Genomic DNA, 22,247 nt, shown 5'->3' with positions numbered 1-22,247 from the left:
TCAGCTCGCTCCACCTCTAGACGTGAACGGGCGCTCACTCCACACTGTAGAAGAGTTAGTTTAGCTCTGAGAATATCTAGTGAATGTACAGTGGACGTTTGTGCAGAAATAACTGCTGCAGCTCCTCCAGACCAACAGAGATTTCCCGTGTCTTGTGAAGTGACGGAGCTCTGCAACGAGTTACGTTGTTGTCTCGTTACCGACCGGGTGCCGGTGTCTCCCTGCTCTCTCCGGCTGCGGGCGGAGGGAGCAGGGAGACACGCTGCCCGTGCGCTGAGGCAGGAAAAGCCAACACTAGGATCAGATCTAAATCATGTTCATGGAGAGACCTTCGTCTGGTCAGCTAACATTACTGCCACGCAGCTGAAATATAGAGTGATATTGTGATTTTAGCTGACGTGTGTCGCCTCACTGTTTTGAGCGATGCTCATTCAGGTATATTTAGAGCGAGCAAGCGCGAGCCCGACGCTGACTTTCGTTGATTTCACGGCCACAGGTGTCGCTGTTAACAAGCATTTCTGAAAGTTGCAAATAGTCCCTTTAAAGTAAATTCAACTGATAATACTGACATACTTCCACCACTGCTTGAATGCAGGACCTTTACCTGTAGTGGAGTATTTTCACAGTGTGGTATTAGTACTTTTATTGAAGTAATGGATCTGAATACTTCTTCCACTACTGAAGGTTTATATATCAGCTCTCTAACCTCAGACGTACTGCTTGATAACTATGTACTGTATGATTCATAGCATTGTTTTTTGGGCCCCTGAATCCTTCACCCTCACTTCCATGCATCCATTGAACCACATCCAGCGTCCAAAGTGCATTTCACTTTTAACCGTCTACGTCACATTTTTCAATTTAACTTTCCCTCAGGCTACGAAACACCAGAGACCAGATTAGCTCCTCTTTTCTTAAAGCTTTATTAATCAATATTTCTCATATTAACACTAAATCAAACATGTAATGTGAAAGAACCCGCAGAGAATCGTCACCCAGCTTTTTAGCCACTTTAGCCTAATTTACTGTGTGATTCAGTCTCACTATACGCTCAGCAACCTGGTTTCCAGCTGCAGACAGATGTTTTCGGCTGATAAATTTACTACCTGACACAGTTAGAGACTCACTGGTGAAAAGAGTGAAACATCTAGCTGCAGATATTTTTCTTATAAGTTGGTGGAAATCAAACCAGAGCTAAAAGGAGAATGAATACTGACCTTGGTGTTTGTCAGGTGGCCATAAACACGACACTGAATGAACGTTAAAGGAGATGTGGAAGAAATGTTCAGATACTTTACTTTAGTGAAAGAAGCAATACCAGTCTTGCATTGAAAACATTACTTAAGTACAAGTAGTATTATCAGCAAATGTACTCTAAAGTATCAAAAGTCAAAGTACTCTTGGTGCTTCTCTAACTCTTCACCAGAAAGCAAATAATCAAACCTTTTGCTCAAAGTAAAAGTAATAATACAACAATGTAGGAATACTCTGTAAAAGTCCTGTATTCAAAATTTTACTTTAGTAAAAGTACAAAGTATTATCAGCCAGATGTATTCAAAGTATCAGGAGTGAAATTACACAGCAGAGTGGCCCATAATATTATTCTATACTATATAATAGTCCTATTATTACTCATGATATAACATGTAAGCAACATTTTAATATTGCACAAGTTAAAGCAAAATTGTATTGTTATAATGCATCATTGACATTTTTTGTATGTTAGATTTTTAATCTGTAATCTAATTACTCACTATAGCTGTTAAATAAATGTAGTGGAGTGAAAAGTACAAGTAATCCCTCAGACTATATGTATAAAGTAGCAGAAAATGAAAATACTCAAATGAAGTACCTCGCAATTGTACTGAAGTACAGTTATTAACCTCTTTGTCGATTAGTTGACTTATCGGTTATTTTGGTCTTATTAGACTACTATTTCTTTAATCCATTAGTAATTTTTCATGCTTTTTTTCAAGCTGAATGACTTATTTCTAAGAAACTTATGAGCACATCTCTGATAAACACAAGATTTAAAGTGGAGAAACTCAGTTTAACAGATCTATCGATTAAATCAACTAATCAATTAGTCGACTAAGGATCTCTTTGGTCGAGGACGACTCTAATATATAATGTGTAGGAAGGGCTTGTGATTGTTTCTCTGATTACTTCTACATGAGCGTCCTCACCTCAGGTCAACTGGACAGAGTTCACTGTAGATAATGGTCATGTTGTTGTTGTTGTTGCCCGGTTGCCCTCGAGGCCCAAACTGCTGGATTTGTGTTTTATCAGCTGGTTGATGTCCCAGGTGTAAACTAGTCCCTGAACACACCACTACTGAAACAATGGGTTCACTATGAATTTACGATTTGCACCGTTTTTGTGGTTGAACTGTTGTCTGTGACACAAAGCAGTAATTCTTTGCTCTCTGATGGGTAAATAACACGATTTACTATGTTAATAAGCATTATGAAAATAAAAACTCATGCCACTAGTTATGACTTTAAAGTAGTAATAGTTCTACATTTACATTACATTACATTAGAACAGCAGATTGATACCTCACATGTCTGTATGGGAAATGTTACAAAGACTAGAAACAGATTCAGGCTAGCAGTTTCCCTCCGTTTCCAGTCTTTGTGCTAAGCTAAGCTAATCAGCTGCTAAGGTAGCTTCATATTAAATATGAATATAAGAACATAAAGTACATTTTTAGCTTTGTCATTGTATTGTTTCTATAAATTCACTCATACAGTAGTTCTCTTTCCATACACTATTATATTTCCAGTGGTGGAGAGTAACTAAGTACACTTACTCAAGGACTGTACTTAAGTACAATTTTGAGGTACTTTTATTTTCAATTTTATGCAACTATACACTTATCCACTACATGCTCTTTTTTTACTGAAGTAAATGATCTGACTTCCACCACTGCTTTAATGCAGTACATTAACATGCTAGTAGCAGTATTACTACTTCTAGTAATAGATATGAGTGCTTCTTCCTCCACTGCTTGAATGTAGTGGAGTATTTTGAGTGGTATTAGTAGTTTTACTGAAGTAAATGATCTGAATACTTCTTCCACCACTGCTTGAATGCAGTACATTTACTTGCTAGTACCAGTATTACTACTTCTAGTAATAGATATGAGTGCTTCTTCCATCACTTCTTGAATGTAGTGGAGTATTTTTGAGTGGTATTAGTACTTTTACTGAAGTAAATTATCTGAATACTTCTTTTTCCACTGCTTGAATGCAGTACATTTACTTACTAGTACCAGTTATACTACTTCTAGTAATAGATATGAGTGCTTCTTCCACCACTGCTTGAATGTAGTGGAGTATTTTGAGTGGTATTAGTAGTTTTACTGAAGTAAATGATCTGAATACTTCTTTTTCCACTGCTTGAATGCAGTACATTTACTTACTAGTACCAGTTATACTACTTCTAGTAATAGATATGAGTGCTTCTTCCATCCACTACTAAATTTATCATAATAAGTTGTGTTTTCTTCTGGTATTAGTACTTTTACTACAGTAGAGGATCTGAATACGTCTTCCACCACTGCTTGAATGCAGTACATTTACTTGCTAGTTCCAGTATTACTACTTCTAGTACTAGATATGAGTGCTTCTTCCATCCACTACTATTATTATTTCTCATAATCGGTTGTGTTTCTCTTTAAAAGGCTCCACATTCCAGTGGACCTTTAAACGTCACACGGTGTTGGAGGCGGTGCTGCGTTCACTGCCCCCTCCCCCAAAACCACGAGGTCTCCAGTGTTGACAGGCCCAGAACACCGATCACATCACCGCAGGGCAGCGCTCTCAGTCCGGCTTCTCTTTGCTCAGCTCTCGGTCGGTACTATCTGCTCCCCGGTGCACCTGGAAGCACAACACGGTCGGTTTTATAAAGCTTTTCTCGGTGTTAAAACCTCACAAAGGATTAATTCCTCCATCCGGTCCTTTAGCTATCTAACCAGACCGACTCCTCCTCTCTTTAATTTGTCAACAAAGGGGTTTGACAAGCCCCGGAGAAGCCCTGCCCACATGGCTCCATAAAAGGATGATTTGGCCAATACGCGGCCAACAATCAACAAAAAAAGCTTCCCTTCCACGGTCCGCGTTCATACGGTGCGTTGACTTCCTCCAGCGGAGCTATGATGGCGGAGCGCGGACAGCAGCACCCGGCCAAGCGGCTCTGCTGTCGGCCGGGATACAGCGCGGTTTGTCGGGGAGGCCAGCGGGCCGCGGGGGCTCAGTCCTCCGGCGGTGGAGGCTCCGGAGCCTCCGGGGGCGCCGCGACCAGGAACCCGGAGACCCTGCTGGACATCGCGGCTAGAAAAGTCGCGGAGAAGTGGCCGTTTCAACGCGTAGAGGAGCGATTCGAGAGGATCCCGGAGCCTGTTCAGAGACGGATCGTTTACTGGTCGTTCCCGAGGAGTGAACGGGAGATTTGCATGTATTCATCTTTCAATACAAGTGGCGGAGAGGAGGTGGGAAGTAGCGGGGAGAGCGGCGACGAAACGCGGCTACCGTTCCGACGAGGTGTCGCTCTGCTGGAGCTCGGCTGCGTGGACAACGTGCTGCAAGTCGGTGAGTGATGGTGATGGTGATGGGATCAGGGCTATATCTAGTGCAAATATATGCACTGTTAAGAATTTCCCAGTAAAATAACAGTAAAGAACTGGCAGCAGGGTTGCCTTTATGTTACTGCAAAATTAACATTATTATACAGTTTGAACTTTATTAATTTCACAGTATTTTACAGTTAATTTACTGTTTAAACATACATTATATAGCTGTTTTTCCACATTTCTTTTACATTATCTTACTGATTTGTGTGACTGCGGCATTTAAATCCTGTTTTTGCTTGGGGGCAGTTTGCATGTGAAATGTGAGGTGCACAAAGCCTTAAAAAATCCTCTAATTGCATTGAAAAACCAAGCTTTAACTTCCACAGAATAAGGATGCATAACCAAATCTATAATAATAAGTGTCTAGAGCTGAAATAAGTTGACTATTTTGACATGCAGTTAATAGTTTAAACAAAAATTCCATTCATTTGATAGTTTAAGCTTCTCAAATGTGAGAGATTCCTGCTTTTCCTTGTCTTACATTAGAGTAAACTCACTATTTTTGCATTTTGTTGTGTTGTTGTGACCAAGAAAGCTATTTTAAGAGCATATCTATTGTCTGCTGCTGTTTTTTAGAGGCGTTAATAAATTAGGCTCATGTGAGATGTCAATTTGTGACACAAAAGTAAGATTTTGGAAGCTAGTTTGAGGGTTCAAGCAGCCTGTGAAATCAACTAAAAGTGCTTTAAATGGAATTGATTAAGCTGATTTGACTTTATAAAGCATTTAGAGACATTAAAGCTAATTGTTTTATATATTTAATCACATTTTCTTGTTGTATGTCTCCCATTAGGCTGCGTTTTGCTTTGCAGTGTCCCTTTCTGCCACTGTATTATTCCAGTGGGTTTGTTTTTATATGGATACCAATGCATTTTTCAAACAATGTCAGAATCATGTAAAACAACTTCATCAAATCTTTCATCATATAAAACCAATCTTTTTGACAACAAAGGGTGAAGCGGTCAGGCTGCAGGAGGAGAGAGCCCACAATGGGGCTTTAAATCTGCTGTGTGCATGAATGGGAATGTGTGACTGGGGCATTTAAATCCTGTTTTTGCTTGGGGGCAGTTTGAATGTGAAATGTGAGGGTGCACAAAGCCTAAAAAATCCTCTAATTGCGTTGGAAACAGAAGCTTTAACAAAAGAGGAATCCCCACATTTTCAATCTCAAACACCATCAGAGTTCACTGAGAAACTTCAACAGAATAAGGATGCATAACCAAATCTATAATAAGAAGTGTCTAGAGCTGAAATAAGTCGACTATTTTGACAAGCAGTTAATAGTTTAAGCAATAATTTGATGGTTCCAGCTTCTCAAATGTGAGAGATTCCTGCTTTTCCTTGTCTTACATTAGAGTAAACTGAATATTTTGGGGTTTTGTTGTGTTGGTCGGACCAAAAAAAGCTATTTTAAGACCATATCTACTGTTTTTTTAGAGGCGTTAATAAATTAGGCTCATGTGAGATGTCAATTTGTGACACAAAAGTAAGATTGTTGAAGCTAGTTTGAGGGTTCAAGCAGCCTCCGAAATCACCTCAAAGTGCCTTAAATGGAATTAATTGAGCTGATTTGACTTTTAAAAAGCATTTCGAGAGATTAAAGCTCATTTTTTAATGTATTTAATCACATTTTCTTGCTGTATGTCTCCCATTAGGTTGAGTTTTGCTGTTCACAAACACAGTCTGACCTTTTAAAGACCATTTTTAAATGCTTACATAAAAGTATTGAGTAATAAGGGAAGTGCTGGGTTGGGTGTCAACTGACACACATTACATTTGAATGAGTTGTTCTGTGTGTGGCACAGATGCTTGTTAATGCACGTACTTGTCTTTGTCCGCTTACATAGTTGTTTGATCAGCATTGTGCTGCTAATAAATGTGAGTTGGAAAGCAGTCAAATATGCAGTCTCACAATGTCGTTTGTTATATATTTAGATGGGGTGTATATATGGCACGCTATTACTGGAATGTCTGAGCAGAATAACCATTACAGAAGTAGATGTGCTCTCTTTCCAAGTGGCACAACTGACCGCATGTTTAAAACCCACTGAAAGGAGATTTTACAGAGTGAAACAGGAACAGACACCTGTGTGCTAAAGTGACAGCTGCATGTGCAACTTTACTCCACCAACAACACAAATCAGTGACTCACTAACATTTGATTTTATGTCATTTAGTTGTTCTATTTCTGTATGCGCTTGGACCCTCTTTGAGATTTTAATTACCCAGCACAGCATTCCCATTGTGACTTTGGCACTTTGTTCCTATTTTCATGTTCATTTGTGTCTTTCAAGCTTCCTGTCGCCTCCGAAAGGAAGGCAAACAAAAGCATCTTTTCACTCCCTTGTTAAGTAGAAGAGATTTGGAAGGGAGGAAGCATATTGAGCACAACGGTTCTCTTTAAATGGGCCGTGATTCACACCAGTTTGCAGCCAATTGGTTCGGGTTTGTGTCTTTTTTTTGTGTGTGGACGAAGAGCTCTTTGGCTGTGTTGAGTTGAAGGGATAGTTTTTAAGTTTGCAGCCTTTATCAGGAGTCTTTGATTGTGTCTGTCACCCTGTGAGTTCAACAGACTGTAATCCCATTACTCTGCATGGTTAATTGTAATGCAATCTGAATACTTGCATGACACGTCCGTCTTCCCCCCACACTTTTAAATGCATGTGAGCTTTGTGAAGGACCACAGGGAATACACACTCACATTACACCAGCCTCTGTCCTGCCAAAATAAAAGGTCTATATATTCTAGGGCAGGGACGATTCACCTATCTCCTGATTCAATACTATCATGATACTTGGGTGTTGCGATTTGCATTTCTTTGTAAACTCTTTTTAACACACGACCACGGGAAAAAAGTTTAATCATACACTGCTAGGGACTTTTAATTTGAAAATATCTTAATTAATACAGTAAAAATGTTTGATTTTCAGCATGTATGTAGTCAGAGATGTCCTGAAGTCAAATATATCAGTCATTGTTGGACATTATTTACCTTTATTTGTTATTTACATTTTTCCAGCTACCCAAAAATCAAAGAATAAAGACCCTCACAAACTAGTGGTATTTTATTTTTAATTTATAAGGGACATGTAATGTTTTATACTTCTGGTGAATATAATCCAATCAATCTTATTTCCATATGTGTATTTTGTATATACAGTTCCTTTTGTTAACACCTTATTTTGAAAACTAGTCCCACGTGTCTACTTCCTCTAACTTCTCCAAGGTGGTCTCTAGCTCTCCCGTCAGCTCCGTTCTCTTTATCCATCCATGGTCAGCTCCATCGGGGCCGTTTGAATGCATTTAACATCAATGTCAGTATATGGTGCTCTACAGTTGTAGCGTCGGCCCGTTTGACCACGGAGATGAGAACGACGGCCGGCTCAACCGCACGTTACCGCGATACGATAACGTTTCCTGTCCGTGACAGAGTTAGCATGCAGCTTTAGCCGTGATGTCTAGCTCTGCTTTTCCTGCAATGTGTGAAACCCAAAGTGTTTCCATCCTTTACTGGATGTGTAGTGTTTACCACGCTGGATGCGGTTTGTTTTGGTTGACGGATACGGGACGGATATGACGTCACAAACTACAACAATAAAAGCGGTAACTTCCTTCTACTAGACTCAAATGAAGCAAATATCCATTCTGGCATTAAAACAATCTATTTCAAAATCACAATACATAGGTGAATCTATTTTTTTCCCACCCCTAGAATACACACAACACACCAGCCTCTGTCCTGCCAAAATAAGAGGCCTATATATTCCCAGATATTGGGAAATGTATCTGCAGGGAAGAAACAGAATCTGGGTTGTTATTCCAGAGCGTGAGGGGGGCTCGATCGGCATGCTCACAAAGAGTAATAACAGTAGTGCGCGCGCGCACACACACACACACACACACACACACACACACACACACACACACACACACACAGGGAGGGTTTCTTTCTTGGCTGATTGCACCACGGTCTGGAATTTGCTGGAAAAATAGAGCCAAGAAGTGATAAATAAAAGATGTAATCTCCCCACGTGTGGGCCGTACCGGAGAAGGGAGGTTTTCTCGCAGCAGACCTTGAGGAAATGAATTGGCACACATTTGCTGTGGAGCCCCTCGTACTCCACAACAAACCCTCGCTGCTAATCAGCGCAAAGATAAAGGAAGCCATTCTTTCTTACAGGAGCAAATACTCCAGTTCAGACTTGAGGGCTACTTTATTCCCCAAGTTGTAGCCAATATCATAGTTGGTGGTGATGTTATTGAGCTGCGAGGTGGACCACCACCAATAACTCTTGAGTGTGCTGCTACTCAATATACACTATAGGCTGACGGCAATTTAATACCAAACAGTAATAAAAGTGTCTACAGCTGAAATAAGTTGACTATTTTGACAATAAATAAATTGTTTAAGCAAAAATGACAATAATTTGATGGTTCCAGTTTCTCAAATGTGAGAATTTCCTGCTTCCGTTGTCTTACATTAGAGTAAACTGAATGTTTGGGGGTTTTGTTGTGTTGGTCAGACCATATTTTAAGATCATATCTACGGTCAAAAGTAAGATTTTTGAAGCAGGTTTGAGTTCTAGCAGCCTACTGTAGCATCAGAAATCACCTAAAAGTGCATTAATTGGAATTAATTGAGCTGATTTGACTTTTAAAAAGCATTCAGAGGCGTTAAAGCTCATTCTTTTTATATGTTTAATCACAATTTCTTGCTAGACATCTTCCATTAGGTAAGATATTTGCTGTTCAGAAGCACAGTCTGACCTTTTAAAGATCATGTTTAAATGGCTACATAAAAGTATTGAGTAATAAGGGAAGCGTGGGTTGGGTGTCTGAATAGTTTTGGATTGTGGCTTGTTAGTCAGACCAAAATAAAGCAGTTTTAAGACCTCACCTTGGGGTCAGGGACACACGTTTCTGATGTTTTATAAACCAAAACAATTAACGGAGAAGATAATCCTCAAGATTAATCGATAATGAAATAGTAATTCTGTGTTTGTTTCAGCTTGTTAACATGCTCAAAAATCAAACATTAAAAACAAGAGCAGAAAATGCAAATGCAGGTTTTGCAGTTTCAACTATTGCTGCAGCGATTATTTTATTCAAAACTGGTCATTAATTGTTGCTATGGTTGCCATCAGTGATTTAATCGCCTTAAACATTTCATTGAGTTTCTGACTGAAAGTCACAGTCACGGTTTTTGCCCATAAAATTAAAGACCTTTACTGATTAATGCATAAAATGAGATTAAAATCTGCTGTTTTTAAAAATATATATGCAATCAAGCTGCTGCATAATATATTGCTCTCCTTGGAGTCATAATTGCAGCATATCTCCGATGTCCACTGCGAATAAAATCTACTTAGAAATCCTAGAAAAAAGACGCTCCTTATAACTACAGAACTTGCCTTAAAAACGTCACGTTTTTAAGTTTTCTTCCGTATCAAAGTATTCCAGTCATAGTTGTCTGTACATCTATGAGTACACTGCAAAGAGGAACTGCTAATCGCTAATTCGGCATCATTTTAATTCGCCAAAATGTATATTAAAAGTGCAGCAATATTAAAAGTGCATGCACTAAAGTATTTTCAACCAACGAGGCTTAGGTCCAAAATAAACTAAATCTTGACCAAACAAAGCCCAGACAGACAGCTTCTTATTGAGACCAATTCAACATCCTCCGTTATCTCTTTTTAAACTCATGGAGGAAGACGAGCTGCTCCGGTGTGAAGTCGTTTTGCAGTTGAGTTTCATGCAGAGAAGCAGCTGAGGACACAAAGGCTTTTGTCTAATTCAGTTTGCACTCGGGGTCAGAAGGCAGAAATGCACCGTGTGCAGAAACAGCAGCTTTACTACACATATTTCTGGATTTATTACAAGGATAACATGACTTTCCCCCAAATAAACCCACTAATTTCACAATTTTCTTTCTTAATAAAACAGTTAAATGTAGGCCTAAAGCTTAAGGTTTAATTTATCACTTTTAATGTCATTTGTTTGTAATTCATGGCTTCATGGTTTGTAAATAATGGCAAATAGTTGTTGAGATATTTCAATCTGGACCAAACCATATCGGCAGACATAACATCCCAAGAGCCAAAATAACAATATTTAAAAATAAGACTTCCTGGATGACCTGATTTAGACTAAATGTTGTGGTCAGTATAAGAAGCCTAACTTCGGATTCATCAACACTTTTGAAATCTCAAAAATGTACGTAGATTGTGACACTAAAAAGGTCAAACACAATGTCAGAAGTAGCTTCATCCCAGGCGTAAACATGACGTGGTCTCTGCTCATACACACCGATGTGCATGTTGAGGTATATGTTATGTTTGAGCTGAAGTATAGGCTTCGGTCACATGATAAAGTATAGGCTGCAGTGTTGATGCGTGCACTGAGCATGGTTATCTGCAACCGCTTCGTCAAAAACAACTTAAAAATCAAAGATGTAAACAAATGTACACCATCACATTAATAACCAGAGTAAGGATGGCTCTTCTATATATGGTGGGAAAACATGTGCTGTAATGTGTTGTAACCTGCGTTAGCCGGTTATTAGGTCACAGTTAAGCTGCTTGCACTCTACAGGAGGTCAAGTTCATACCTTCACACACACTTCTCTCCGTCTGATCTCATGTTAATGTGCTTCCATCTGCAGTATCGGGTCAAAGGTCATTAAAACATCAATGCTGTTAGTATGCAGTGTTTGTTATTGATGGGATACTGTGAATACCTCCCTCTTTCCTCTCCTTTCTCACCCGCTCAGCCAGGAAATACAGAAACTGGGCTTAAAAATAATGATTATTCTCATTATTGATTGATGGATTGATTAATGTTTGGTCAGAAAAGCCCAAGTTGACATATTCAGTTTGCTTGTTTTGTCCAAATAACACTCCAAAACCCAAAGATATTAAATGTGCTTCTATGGAAGACAAAGAAAACCATCAATTATTCACATTTGAGAAACTACAACCTGTAATTTTTGGGCATTTTGGCTTAAAAAAACAACTTATAGCTTATTGCTCCAAAGTGTAACTATTGATTACTTGCTTTCTTAGTGATCAGAGCATGATGTTTGGTTGATTTACCGTTATTTATTCATCTAAAACAGAGTTTTTCAAACTGTAAGGGAGAGACAAATGTTACTGCGTTGCCACAATTTCTGTCAAAAATTGTTTTCCTTCTTGGTGTCATAACTGCGACATATTTCGGATGTCCATTGCGGATAAAATCTACTTAGAAATAGAAAAAAGGCGCTCCTAATAACGGCAGAACTTGCCAGAAAATGATCACGTTTTTAAGTATTCTTCAGTATCAAAGTAATCCAGTGTTAGTTGTCTGTATATCCATGGGTACACTCCAAACAGGAGCTTCTAATCGGCATACTTTTCATTTCCAAAAATGTAAATATAAGTCAAAATTGCATCCTTTCACTCTCTTGAAAGTGCTTGTAGCCCACAGCTAACTCACTGCCCTCATGGTCACATTATAGTTCCTATTTACAGCCCCCAAAACCCTCAAATTATGGGAACTGTAGTTCCAAAACTAAGAGAGATGTTTGTGTGATTTGTTTGCACAACCCTACCAATTAAAACTCAGCTGCCCCTGAAATGGTTATAATTACGTTTCCATCAACATTACTGTCATTTTGTTCACTGAAGTGCAGAATTTGAGACTCCGTCCTCAAGTCTGTCACCGGCCTGTTGCTTCACAGAGAGAGGGGCTGATGGGGGGACTGGTAGTCTGTTGTCGCTGCAGTCTGTGGATTCTTGTGTATCTGTAGTTTTTCAGTGGTGTGTTTCTGTGCTCAGATGTTGGGTTTGGTTCTGCTGGCAGCGCCGCAAACTGTCACCACACAGTGAAATCTCTCTGTCTGGTCTCTCTGGTGCATTTCAATCATCACTGGAATGAGACCAAAACTTTTACCGGCTCGGCCCTGAAAAGGACGTTCTGGCTCGGCGAACATCCAGTGAGGTGCAGTGTCCTGAGACAAGTGTTTGAAGTACTCAGATCCTTCAGTTAAAGTACAAATAGGGCTCCATTACAAGTAAAAGGCCTGCATTCAAAACCCTACTTAAAGTCCACATGAAATGAAAAATGCATTTTCCTAGTTTTAACCCTGTGTCCGTGTGTTAATTGTTCTTTAACCTCTTGTTACATGCCAAATATACACTCACCGGCCACTTTATTAGGTACACCTTGCTAGTACCGGGTGGTCTTCTGCTGCTGTAGCCCATCTGCTTCAAGGTTGGACATGTTGTGCGTTCAGAGATGCTATTCTGCATACCTTGGTTGTAACGAGTGGTTATTTGAGTTACTGTTGCCTTTCTATCATCTCCAACCACTCTGCCCATTCTCCTCTGACCTCTGACATCAACAAGGCATTTCCTTCCACACAACTGCCGCTCACTGGATATGTTATCTTGTTCGGACCATTCTCTGTAAACCCTAGAGATGGTTGTGCGTGAAAATCCCAGTAGATCAGCAGTTTAATACTCAGACCAGCCCGTCTGGCACCAACAACCATGCCACGTTCAAAGTCACTTAAATCCCCTTTCTTCCCCATTCTGATGCTCGGTTTGAACTTCAGCAAGTCGTCTTCACCACGTCTAGATGATGTAATGCATTGAGTTGCTGCCATGTGATTGGCTGATTAGCTATTTGTGTTAACAAGCAATTGAACAGGTGTGCCTAATAAAGTGGCCGGTGAGTGTATGTCAGTATCAGGATTTTTCTCTTTTCTCTTCCTGTAAAAGGTTTAAAATGTTTGATGACTCATCCTGCACTCGGGGGCGTTTACAATAATTCATCCAACCAAATGAGACTTTGGGCGACTGGCTAGTCAATCGTTTGTGGAATCGAATCAATAAACGTTCTTTGATCTAAGTAGCCAACGGAGCAATATGGAGAGAGACAGGAAGAGATGTGTTTTTGGCTATCAGTGGGTAAAAAAATGCTGTTTTCATTTCCAAAACAACATGGCTGAGGTCTGATTCATTCAAGGGAAACTTTAACCGACTCTGTGTCACTGCAGCGCGGCAGTACATGCAGTGAAGGTTCGGGCGCCGTTCATCTGCATGTACCGCCCTGACATGATTAATGGGAAAGAGAAGAAGACACACATCTGTATTCATTTTTTGACTTTGTTCCCATCTTTGCTTTTTCTGTCAAGTATTGGAGAATTGAACCTCTTTGTGCCTCGACCTGTTTATTTAAATGAAACTATCTGAGTGAAGTTTAGAGGGGAAATGTCTTTTAGGTGGAACTGAAAACAACTCATCTGAAACATGACAGATTATTTAGCTGCTCAATGCTCCACTATGTTTGCTAACTGTGTCAGTGTGTCTAACTAAAAGAGATCCCTCTCACATTATTATACAAATATTGATTATCGCCGCCTCAGCTAAATCTCTGATATTGTGATACAGTACATATTTATACACTTGACTGCTTAACTCAGCATACACTATTGAATTAAACTTGAGCTAAGCATATCGAAGCATAATTTGTGTTATCTCTCTCACACACGCGCGCACACACACACACACACACACACACTGATGCATACATGAAGCCTCGGGCCTTTCTGTGTACACACTGATTACTGCTGGCTCGCTCTCTCATCTGCAATTTTATGAAGAATCAATGAATCGGCCTGCCACCTATTGAATGATGCAAAGCTTTGTAAGTATGCTGAGGGAGAGAGAGTGCACATGCACAAACACACACACATATACACACCACGCGCAGCCTTGTAGGTTGTTGATCAGCATTAATGGCGTATACATATCACCTCAAATATGCTTCTGCTCTGCTAGATCAATTTTTATTGGAGCTCCATCGTGCGCACGCTTTGAAACGAACGCTCGGCTGCATTTCACAGACCAGTCATTGGTAAAGCTGACATTTTTGAAAAATGGTTTTACACTACAGTGACCGTACTCGTATAAAATTAAAGACAGAGGCGGTGGATGCTAATGTCCTACAACTGGGTCAGTCGTAGTGTTTCAAGTATTTTCCAGGTCGGTGTAAAACACCACGAGGAATGTCACTGGCTGTGTTTGAAACCTCATACTATACTAGTAGAACAACCTCATACTATACTAGTAGAACAACCTCGTACTAAACTAGTAGTACAACCTCATATTATACTAGTAGTGCAACCTCATACTATACTAGTAGTACTCGTACTATTCCCGGTACCCGGAGAAAACCCACGCTAACACAGGGAGATGCAAACTCCACACAGAAGGGCCCCAAGCCGGATTCGATCCTGCGACCCTCTAGCTGTGAGGCGCCAGTGCTAACCACTGCACGGCCCTGTCTTATAAAGTAAAATATTGTACATAAACAAAAAAAGATCAAAGTTGTATTGTTCGATGTTATTGTAATAGTGGTACGAGTTTGGGTTATTCTTTTTGTCCAGTGCTTTAGAAGCTGGTTTAAAGGCTAAAGCCTGGTCTAGCATACTGCAAAATACATCGCTTTAACTGTTCCATACTGCATACTACTGAGGAACGCAGTATGTACTGTACACAGTCGTTGACTCATCCTGTTTAAAACACGTTTAATCCTTCAGTGGAGTTTAAGACTTTTAACGAATAAGGATAGATATAGAGCATTAGTTGGGGACTACTTTCAGCGGCGGATTAATCCTCATGTGGTGCTCTAGTGAGTATTAGTGGCAGCAGGACGGTGTATGTGGGATTGAGTCTAAATAAACTCCAGTGTGTATGTTGATGGTGATGAAGGAACGTGTCACCCAGTGACACAGTGAGGCTCATTGATGTGTTTTTAATAGTAAAAATAGAGCGCTATGGCACAGAGGAAGAAGATGTATCAGGCTAATGTGTTGGGTTTTATCACCAACCTCATCCCTTAAGGTTGGTTAGTAGTTGCTCATAATCTCTCGCCACCGTGGCTCCAGACTGGTTTAGCACTCTTTCCACATCCGTCCACGTCTCCCTGATCTGTATTCCTCCGCCGTATCCCTTCATCATTAACCTTCAACTCGAGGGAGAGGAGAGGCGGGTGGAGGAGGGGAGGAACTAGTTTACCTCTTCGTCTGCACGCAATCGGATCGATAGATGCCGTCTTCTTGGACCGAGTGTAGACCCCAAATATTCAGGTTTAGAGCTACGATTGGTTGATCGATCGAACAGAAACTTAATTGCCAATTATTTTATATATTCGATCGAGCAAAAATACCAAACATTCAGTAGTTCAAGTGTCTCAAATGTAAAGATTTGGTCATTGTCTTTGTCCTATATGACGATAAACTGAATATCTTTTTGGTTTTTTGACTGTTGGTCGAATAAAACAAGCAATTTGAATACATCATCTTGAGCTGAGGGCCTTTATGACGGACGTTTTTCACTACTTTCCTAAGTGTTATTGACGACAATTAATCGATTAATGGAGAAAACTAACAGAAAACATACTTAAATGAAGCAGATCATTTGTATGTAGATTGATTGATTGATTGATTGATTGCCTAACAGTTTGAGCTCTAGATGCTGGTTTTCCTCTCAGAGAAAGCAGTGGAGCGGGTTTCTTTTTCTTTGGGGAGTTTCATTCAACCCATCACCGTCTCAGCAAGTCAAAGCCTGCCGCCGTCCTCGCCTCACGAGGACGCCGGGCCTCATGGGGTGGTCTCCGGAGAGGAGCGCCCTTCGGACCTCCGCAGCTCTGCAAACAGAGCGCTTTAGTTATTAACGGGTGAAGAGCTTTGAGCATTTTAACCATATTAGCACTGCTCACCGACAAACCGCCTGTTCTTGATCTTTTAGACTCTGGTGAAACAGGCTGAAGTCAGACAGAGAGAGAGGAAATGAAAATAACAGCGTGGAGCGCTGCAGAGAAGCTTTTGTCTTTGTGGAGCAGAGCTGAGTGTGAATCAGAAGCTGCTTATGAGCAATGCTTACCTTTTAATGGGAACTTTAAAGGTGCCATCCATCAGAGGCTGTTAGCTCACAGCCAGAGCTTTATGAAGACTGATGGTCCTCCTCTCTCCCCTCTCTTCTCCTCTCTTCTCCTCTCTTCTCCTCTCTTCTCCTCCTCAGACAAAAGAAATATCCTCAAACTGAAATTAACATTCATTTCCTCTGTTTCTTTTGAATTGTGTAGTTATTTGGTCACAATTGTAATTCCCAGAAAGAAGAAATTTAAACCTGCAGTAACGTTTGTTTGTTTTTTGGGCCAAAAGCGTGCTGCAAGGACGAGTCCTAAAACCCGTAAATGAGTAAAGACGGGCCCACACTAAAAGATTTTTCAAATCTTAATAGATGTGTAAAATGTGAGAGACTCCACACATAACGACATGTTGTGTTAAATATAACAGTTTTGTTCCTATAACGAGTGAAGAGCAACGATTTGGCCCGACTAAAAAAAACGGAAATATCGCAAAATCTCTGGCAATCAGACGTGACTTTAGTGTAAACAAACATGGCGGACGACGGGCAGGAAGAATTAGTGATGTTAGTTTTTAATTTGTACTGAAAATTCACCAAGAAAAAAGAAAAATAACAGATGAAGTCATGGAGACACGTTAAATAAACAGTCCTGTTGTTGCCACAAATCAACAAGTTGGTCCTCCATCTCTGAGCTCCATCTTACTACTACGTCATGTTTCGTGTTTTGCGTTAACTCATGCATTAGCCGCGGCCAGTCAGCTTGGTTCTCAATCGTTCTTTCCACGTGACTGCGTCATCGGCTGTCATCGGGGTCCCTCACAAACAACAGGATATCCCATCGTAAATATTGAACATTTTTTGGGGGGCGTTGGGTAAGTAATGTAATCGGTGTGTGCCCGATCACCGTGTAAGCCTAATATACACTCACCGGCCACTTTATTAGGTACACCTTGCTAGTACCGGGTGGTCTTCTGCTGCTATAGCCCATCTGCTTCAAGGTTGGACGTGTTGTGCGTTCAGAGATGCTATTCTGCATACCTTGGTTGTAACGAGTGGTTATTTGAGTTACTGTTGCCTTTCTATCATCTCTAACCACTCTGCCCATTCTCCTCTGACCTCTGACATCAACAAGGCATTTTCTTCCACACAACTGCCGCTCACTGGATATTTTCTCTTGTTGGGACCATTCTCTGTAAACCCTAGAGATGGTTGTGCGTGAAAATCCCAGTAGATCAGCAGTTTTTGAAATACTCAGACCAGCCCGTCTGGCACCAACAACCATGCCACGTTCAAAGTCACTTAAATCCCCTTTCTTCCCCATTCTGATGCTCGGTTTGAACTTCAGCAAGTCGTCTTCACCACGTCTAGATGCCTAAATGCATTGAGTTGCTGTCATGTGATTGGCTGATTAGCTATTTGTGTCAACAAGCAATTGAACAGGTGTGCCTAATAAAGTGGCCGGTGAGTGTATACTTACATATTTTATATCGTGGAACAAAACGTTAAAATCTTGTAATCTTGTGTTAACCACAGACCTTACTTCAGGCATCTAACTAAAAAGCCGTTGACTTCCAGACGAGGGAACCAGAAGTGCTGAAATGCTAAAAAAAACTAATGTCTGTGTTTTCGGACTCCTTCCTGCAGCTCTCTATTTAAATTGGACTTGAAACACTCGTGCCTCCCTGCTGAATGTGAACCTGCTCTGCCAGATAACGCTCCTGCCATCTGCTCTCAGTATCTATACGCCTGTGCTTGTTAAACCCAGGGAGTGAAATCATCATAGTGTTTGCTTAGCCAAATTTCACCAAGTGCCCAGACTGTGTGTCGCATAATGTAAACCCATTGACTGTGAACCGACGCTGTTGTCACGGGACCTATAACCATCCACTTCCTGCCTCCGCTCCTCACGTGGGGATCTCCTGTCTGCTCTCACTTTATTATCATTCTGCCTCTTTGCATGCTCCACCTTCTGCACCCACGTCTGTATCTGTAATAACAAGCAAATGATCTCGTTCTCCTGGTCCAACTGTAGCTGCAGGCCTCCCCCCCCCAACCTTAAGCACAGCGCCTAGACGTGTCGCCGTTTTCGGGCGAGTGCCTGAAAGCTTCAACAGGTACAACATGTTGAAATTTAGACGAGTAAAACCAGGTTTTAAGGTGCACCCTGAAACTATTTGATCGTGAATCCATTGTCTAAACACTTCGAGGCAAACTGTTGCACAACTTTGTCACCACACGTGAAAAAAATCCTCAATTTCCTCATGACTTTATGACTTTAATACGTCATTACAGCTTGATTAGGGCTTAATCTGGTGATGCGTATCATGATACAGAAGTAATGATTCAATATATTGCGATATATAGATATATATGTATATCTATATATTATGGGGGAAAATTAATGGAACTTTTACTTTAATCGCCCCAACTTTACAACTCTGTTAGGCCTTAAAACCCTCATCTTTACCCCAGTTAAACACAGGTTTTCTTGCAAATATTTAAAGTGTCAAACCTGAATACAGGTGACATCTTCAGGGGTTATTTTTCCCGTCGTCTCTCCTTCCAGAGCCACACAAGACTTTATGCAAATATTTCCTCCATGACGAGTTTCTAAACTAACCTGTACGTATGAAATCAGTGGAGGATGTAATCTTTAATGGAGAAAGTAATCTGCAGATGATTCGATAATGAAGATAATTGTTAGTTAGCAGCTCTAATAATCATCTGTGATTACTATCTATTGCTTTAAAAAAGAGCAGTCGCTCTACAAACTTCACACGAGCACATTCACACACCTCAGAGTTGACACAAGCTCCCACAAGCCCTGCAGACTCATCCGGTGTGTTTCCGGGGTATGCCTGGCATGCGCCTACAAGTTGAGTCATTGTTTTCATCTGTTGAACATGAGTAATGTCGGTACGAGTGTGCGTGTGTGATGGAAACGGGATGCACTTGAAAATCGTATCGACTGGGCTTTAATGCGGTCTACAGCGGGGAGTGGTTAATGAGCAGAGGAGCGTGTGCCGCTGCTGCACGGCGACTTAAAACCAGGGGAGGAGAAAACGTCCTGCATTCAAACTATTCTACTAATGTAAAAGTTTTATCAGCTAAATGTACTTAAAGTATCAAAAGTAAAAGTACTTGTTCTGCAAGAACTAATATAGTATTTGTTTTATAACATTAGATACTGATGCAGCATGTTACTGTTGAAGCTGCTCTAGGTGAAGCTAGTTTAACTATGTTGGCTAGTTTAGTCTAGTGGTTCCCAAACTAGGGGTTGGAGCCCTCCAAAGGGTCACCAGAAAAATCTGAGGGGTCCTGAGATGATTAATGGGAGAGAGAAGAAGTGGAAACTAAGTTCTGATGCTTAAATTTATGGTGAAATGTTGAATAATTGTACCTCTTTGGGCGTCGAACAGTAGGGTTTTTAGCGAATGGTTATTTTCATTATTGAGTAATCTGCAGAATATTTTCTTGACTAATCATTTAGTCTTGTGTTTACCGGAGATGTGCTCATAAGTGTCTTGGTAATAAGTCATTCAGCATGAAAAAAGCATAAAGAAATGACTAATGTACTAAAGAAATCTTCGGGTGTTTTCATACGATTGATTCGTACCGTGCCCGATACGATACTCCCCCTCTTCAAAAGTTCTACTTAATCTCGTTACTTCCTCTCCACCACTGACGGGTGTCATTTCTATTCACCAGCAGTGAGAGCAGTCTGAGCAGCCAGCTGGTATAATCATGATCATAACTGTGTTTAGTGTGTGAAGCTCTCCGTCGTGGCGATGATGGAGGATGGATAGAAACTGCGAGGTGACATGACGAATCACATCATGGCAGCTGAACAGGAAGCCAGCTGGTCAATGAGATGCAGCGAGGAAACGAGCTGGCTGGCTGGCTGGCTGGTTGGTTGGTTGGATGTAGGTGCTCAGACAGGAAGAGACGAGATAATGTGAAACCAAAATAAGCGAGTACACAAAGAAAGAAAGAAAGAAAGAAAGAGGCGATTGATTAGCAGCAGTGATGATTGTTTATCTTGCCAGCCAGTCTCTCCTCTGTTCCCCAGAGACGTTGAGCACGTCTGTTTAGCCCAAATAGAAAAGGAGGTTGAGGGTGTGTGATTCTGGTTTGATGCTCTGCCATGATATGGCATGGCCTGCATCCTGTTTTGGCAGCGAGGGGCCCCTCCTCCTCTGTGACGCTGTGTAGGAAAGTATTCTTTCCTCTTCCAGACGTTATGACGTTACGCTGACAGTTAAACGGTTTCTCTCCGTCGGCTACAGACAAAGACAAGCCCACATAATGTTGTTGGGCTAGTTGTTCAACACACACATACATGCATTCAGCAGATACATGCACACCTGATTTGACAAAAGCCTGGATTCAACAGGTCTTTAAAGCTGGTTTTAAACTTGTCTAGAGCTGCAACCACAGTAAGCTGGATCACAATAAGAGCTGCAATGATTAGCTGTTTAAAGTGATTAGTCGTTCATCAGCGGTCGTGTTGAACGATATACGGATGCTAGAAAGGTATCGCAATACCCCAGCGTTAAAAACGCTACGATACCCCGATTTATTAGTACCGATACTTTAATGACAATGTTTTAATACGAGCTGCGAGTTGCCTTGATGTGCGTGTGTGTTATTATAAAAAATAAGTTATAAGAAAAATAGAAGAAATAAGAATAAGAGATGAAATGATTATCCATCTCGATTAATCGCACTATTTTATTTGTTCAAAATGTACCTTAAAGGGAGATTTGTCAAATATTTAATACTCTTATCAACATGGGAGTGGGCAAATATGCTGCTTTATGCAAATATATGTTTATATTTATTATTAGAAATCAATTAACAACACAAAACAATGACAATATCAAATGTAAATACAAACAAATAAATGCAAATATAAAGTGAACTATCAAAGAAATCACATAAACTCAAGTATAGGTGACATCAGATTACTGCATACCATTTCATTTTTTGAATTAATACATTTTTACATTTTTAATCAATAAAAACACAATTTAAAGTTCCATGTTCTGTCATCTATTATTCCATTGCTTTTCCTGATGTTTTACGTTTTTGCTGTGGTTCCAGTATCGGCATGGAGATAGTTAAAGGGACTATTTGTAACTTTCAGAAATGCTTCTTAACAGCGACACCTGTGGCCGTGAAATCAACGAAAGTCAGAATAGACAGTCCCTTTAACTCGTTCTGCACAACATGATTGGTTGATGCCTTTATTAGCGCTGCGAAAGCTCAGAAAAATCAACCTCGTTCTGAAAAAATTACGCTTTTTCGCCGCGTAATATTCATGTTCTGTGTAAAAGTACTCAAAAAAACTGTTGCTAATGTGTAAAGGCCTTAATTCACGATAACTTCATAGAAGATTAACAAATGAATCCTCTAGTTATTGTTTGAAGAAATAAATAAATTAGGTCACAGGATTATTTTTAGCCTCATAACATCTGGTTGAGTCATATTCTACTTTGATGCATGAAGGAAGTCTCACTTTATGACCTCTCAGTCTCACTTTTATATATGTACATATGTAAATGTAGTGTGTGAACGTTATTACTGGAAAAGGTTGGCCCAGTCACAGTTTTTTAATTCCACAACTGCTTTGAAGTCATTTCTACCGTACGATGACGGTCCGTGGGTAAATGGTGACATTAAAGGGGAATCACAA

At 40.4% G+C, this 22,247-nt stretch overlaps 1 protein-coding gene across 2 annotated transcripts in view; it reads left to right on the top strand.

Moving 5' to 3' along the window:
• zswim6 (zinc finger, SWIM-type containing 6) overlaps nt 1–22,247 on the top strand; it is a 72,518-nt gene that overhangs the window by 19,223 nt on the left and 31,048 nt on the right. The window contains exon 1 of one of the 2 annotated variants that reach the window (XM_037752441.1): nt 3,759–4,592. The exons of the other annotated variant lie outside the window; for it this stretch is intronic. Coding sequence (XP_037608369.1) covers nt 4,157–4,592 — 436 coding nt within the window. The 5' untranslated portion in view covers nt 3,759–4,156. Of the gene's footprint in view, nt 1–3,758; nt 4,593–22,247 lie in introns of those variants that run through there. 2 annotated transcript variants of the gene reach the window in all.

The sequence above is a fragment of the Sebastes umbrosus genome, chromosome 19, assembly GCF_015220745.1.
Source record: "Sebastes umbrosus isolate fSebUmb1 chromosome 19, fSebUmb1.pri, whole genome shotgun sequence".
NCBI lineage: Eukaryota > Metazoa > Chordata > Actinopteri > Perciformes > Sebastidae > Sebastes > Sebastes umbrosus.
The sequence above is the reverse complement of the archived record's forward strand: the minus strand, read 5'-3'. Positions and strand labels throughout refer to the sequence as shown.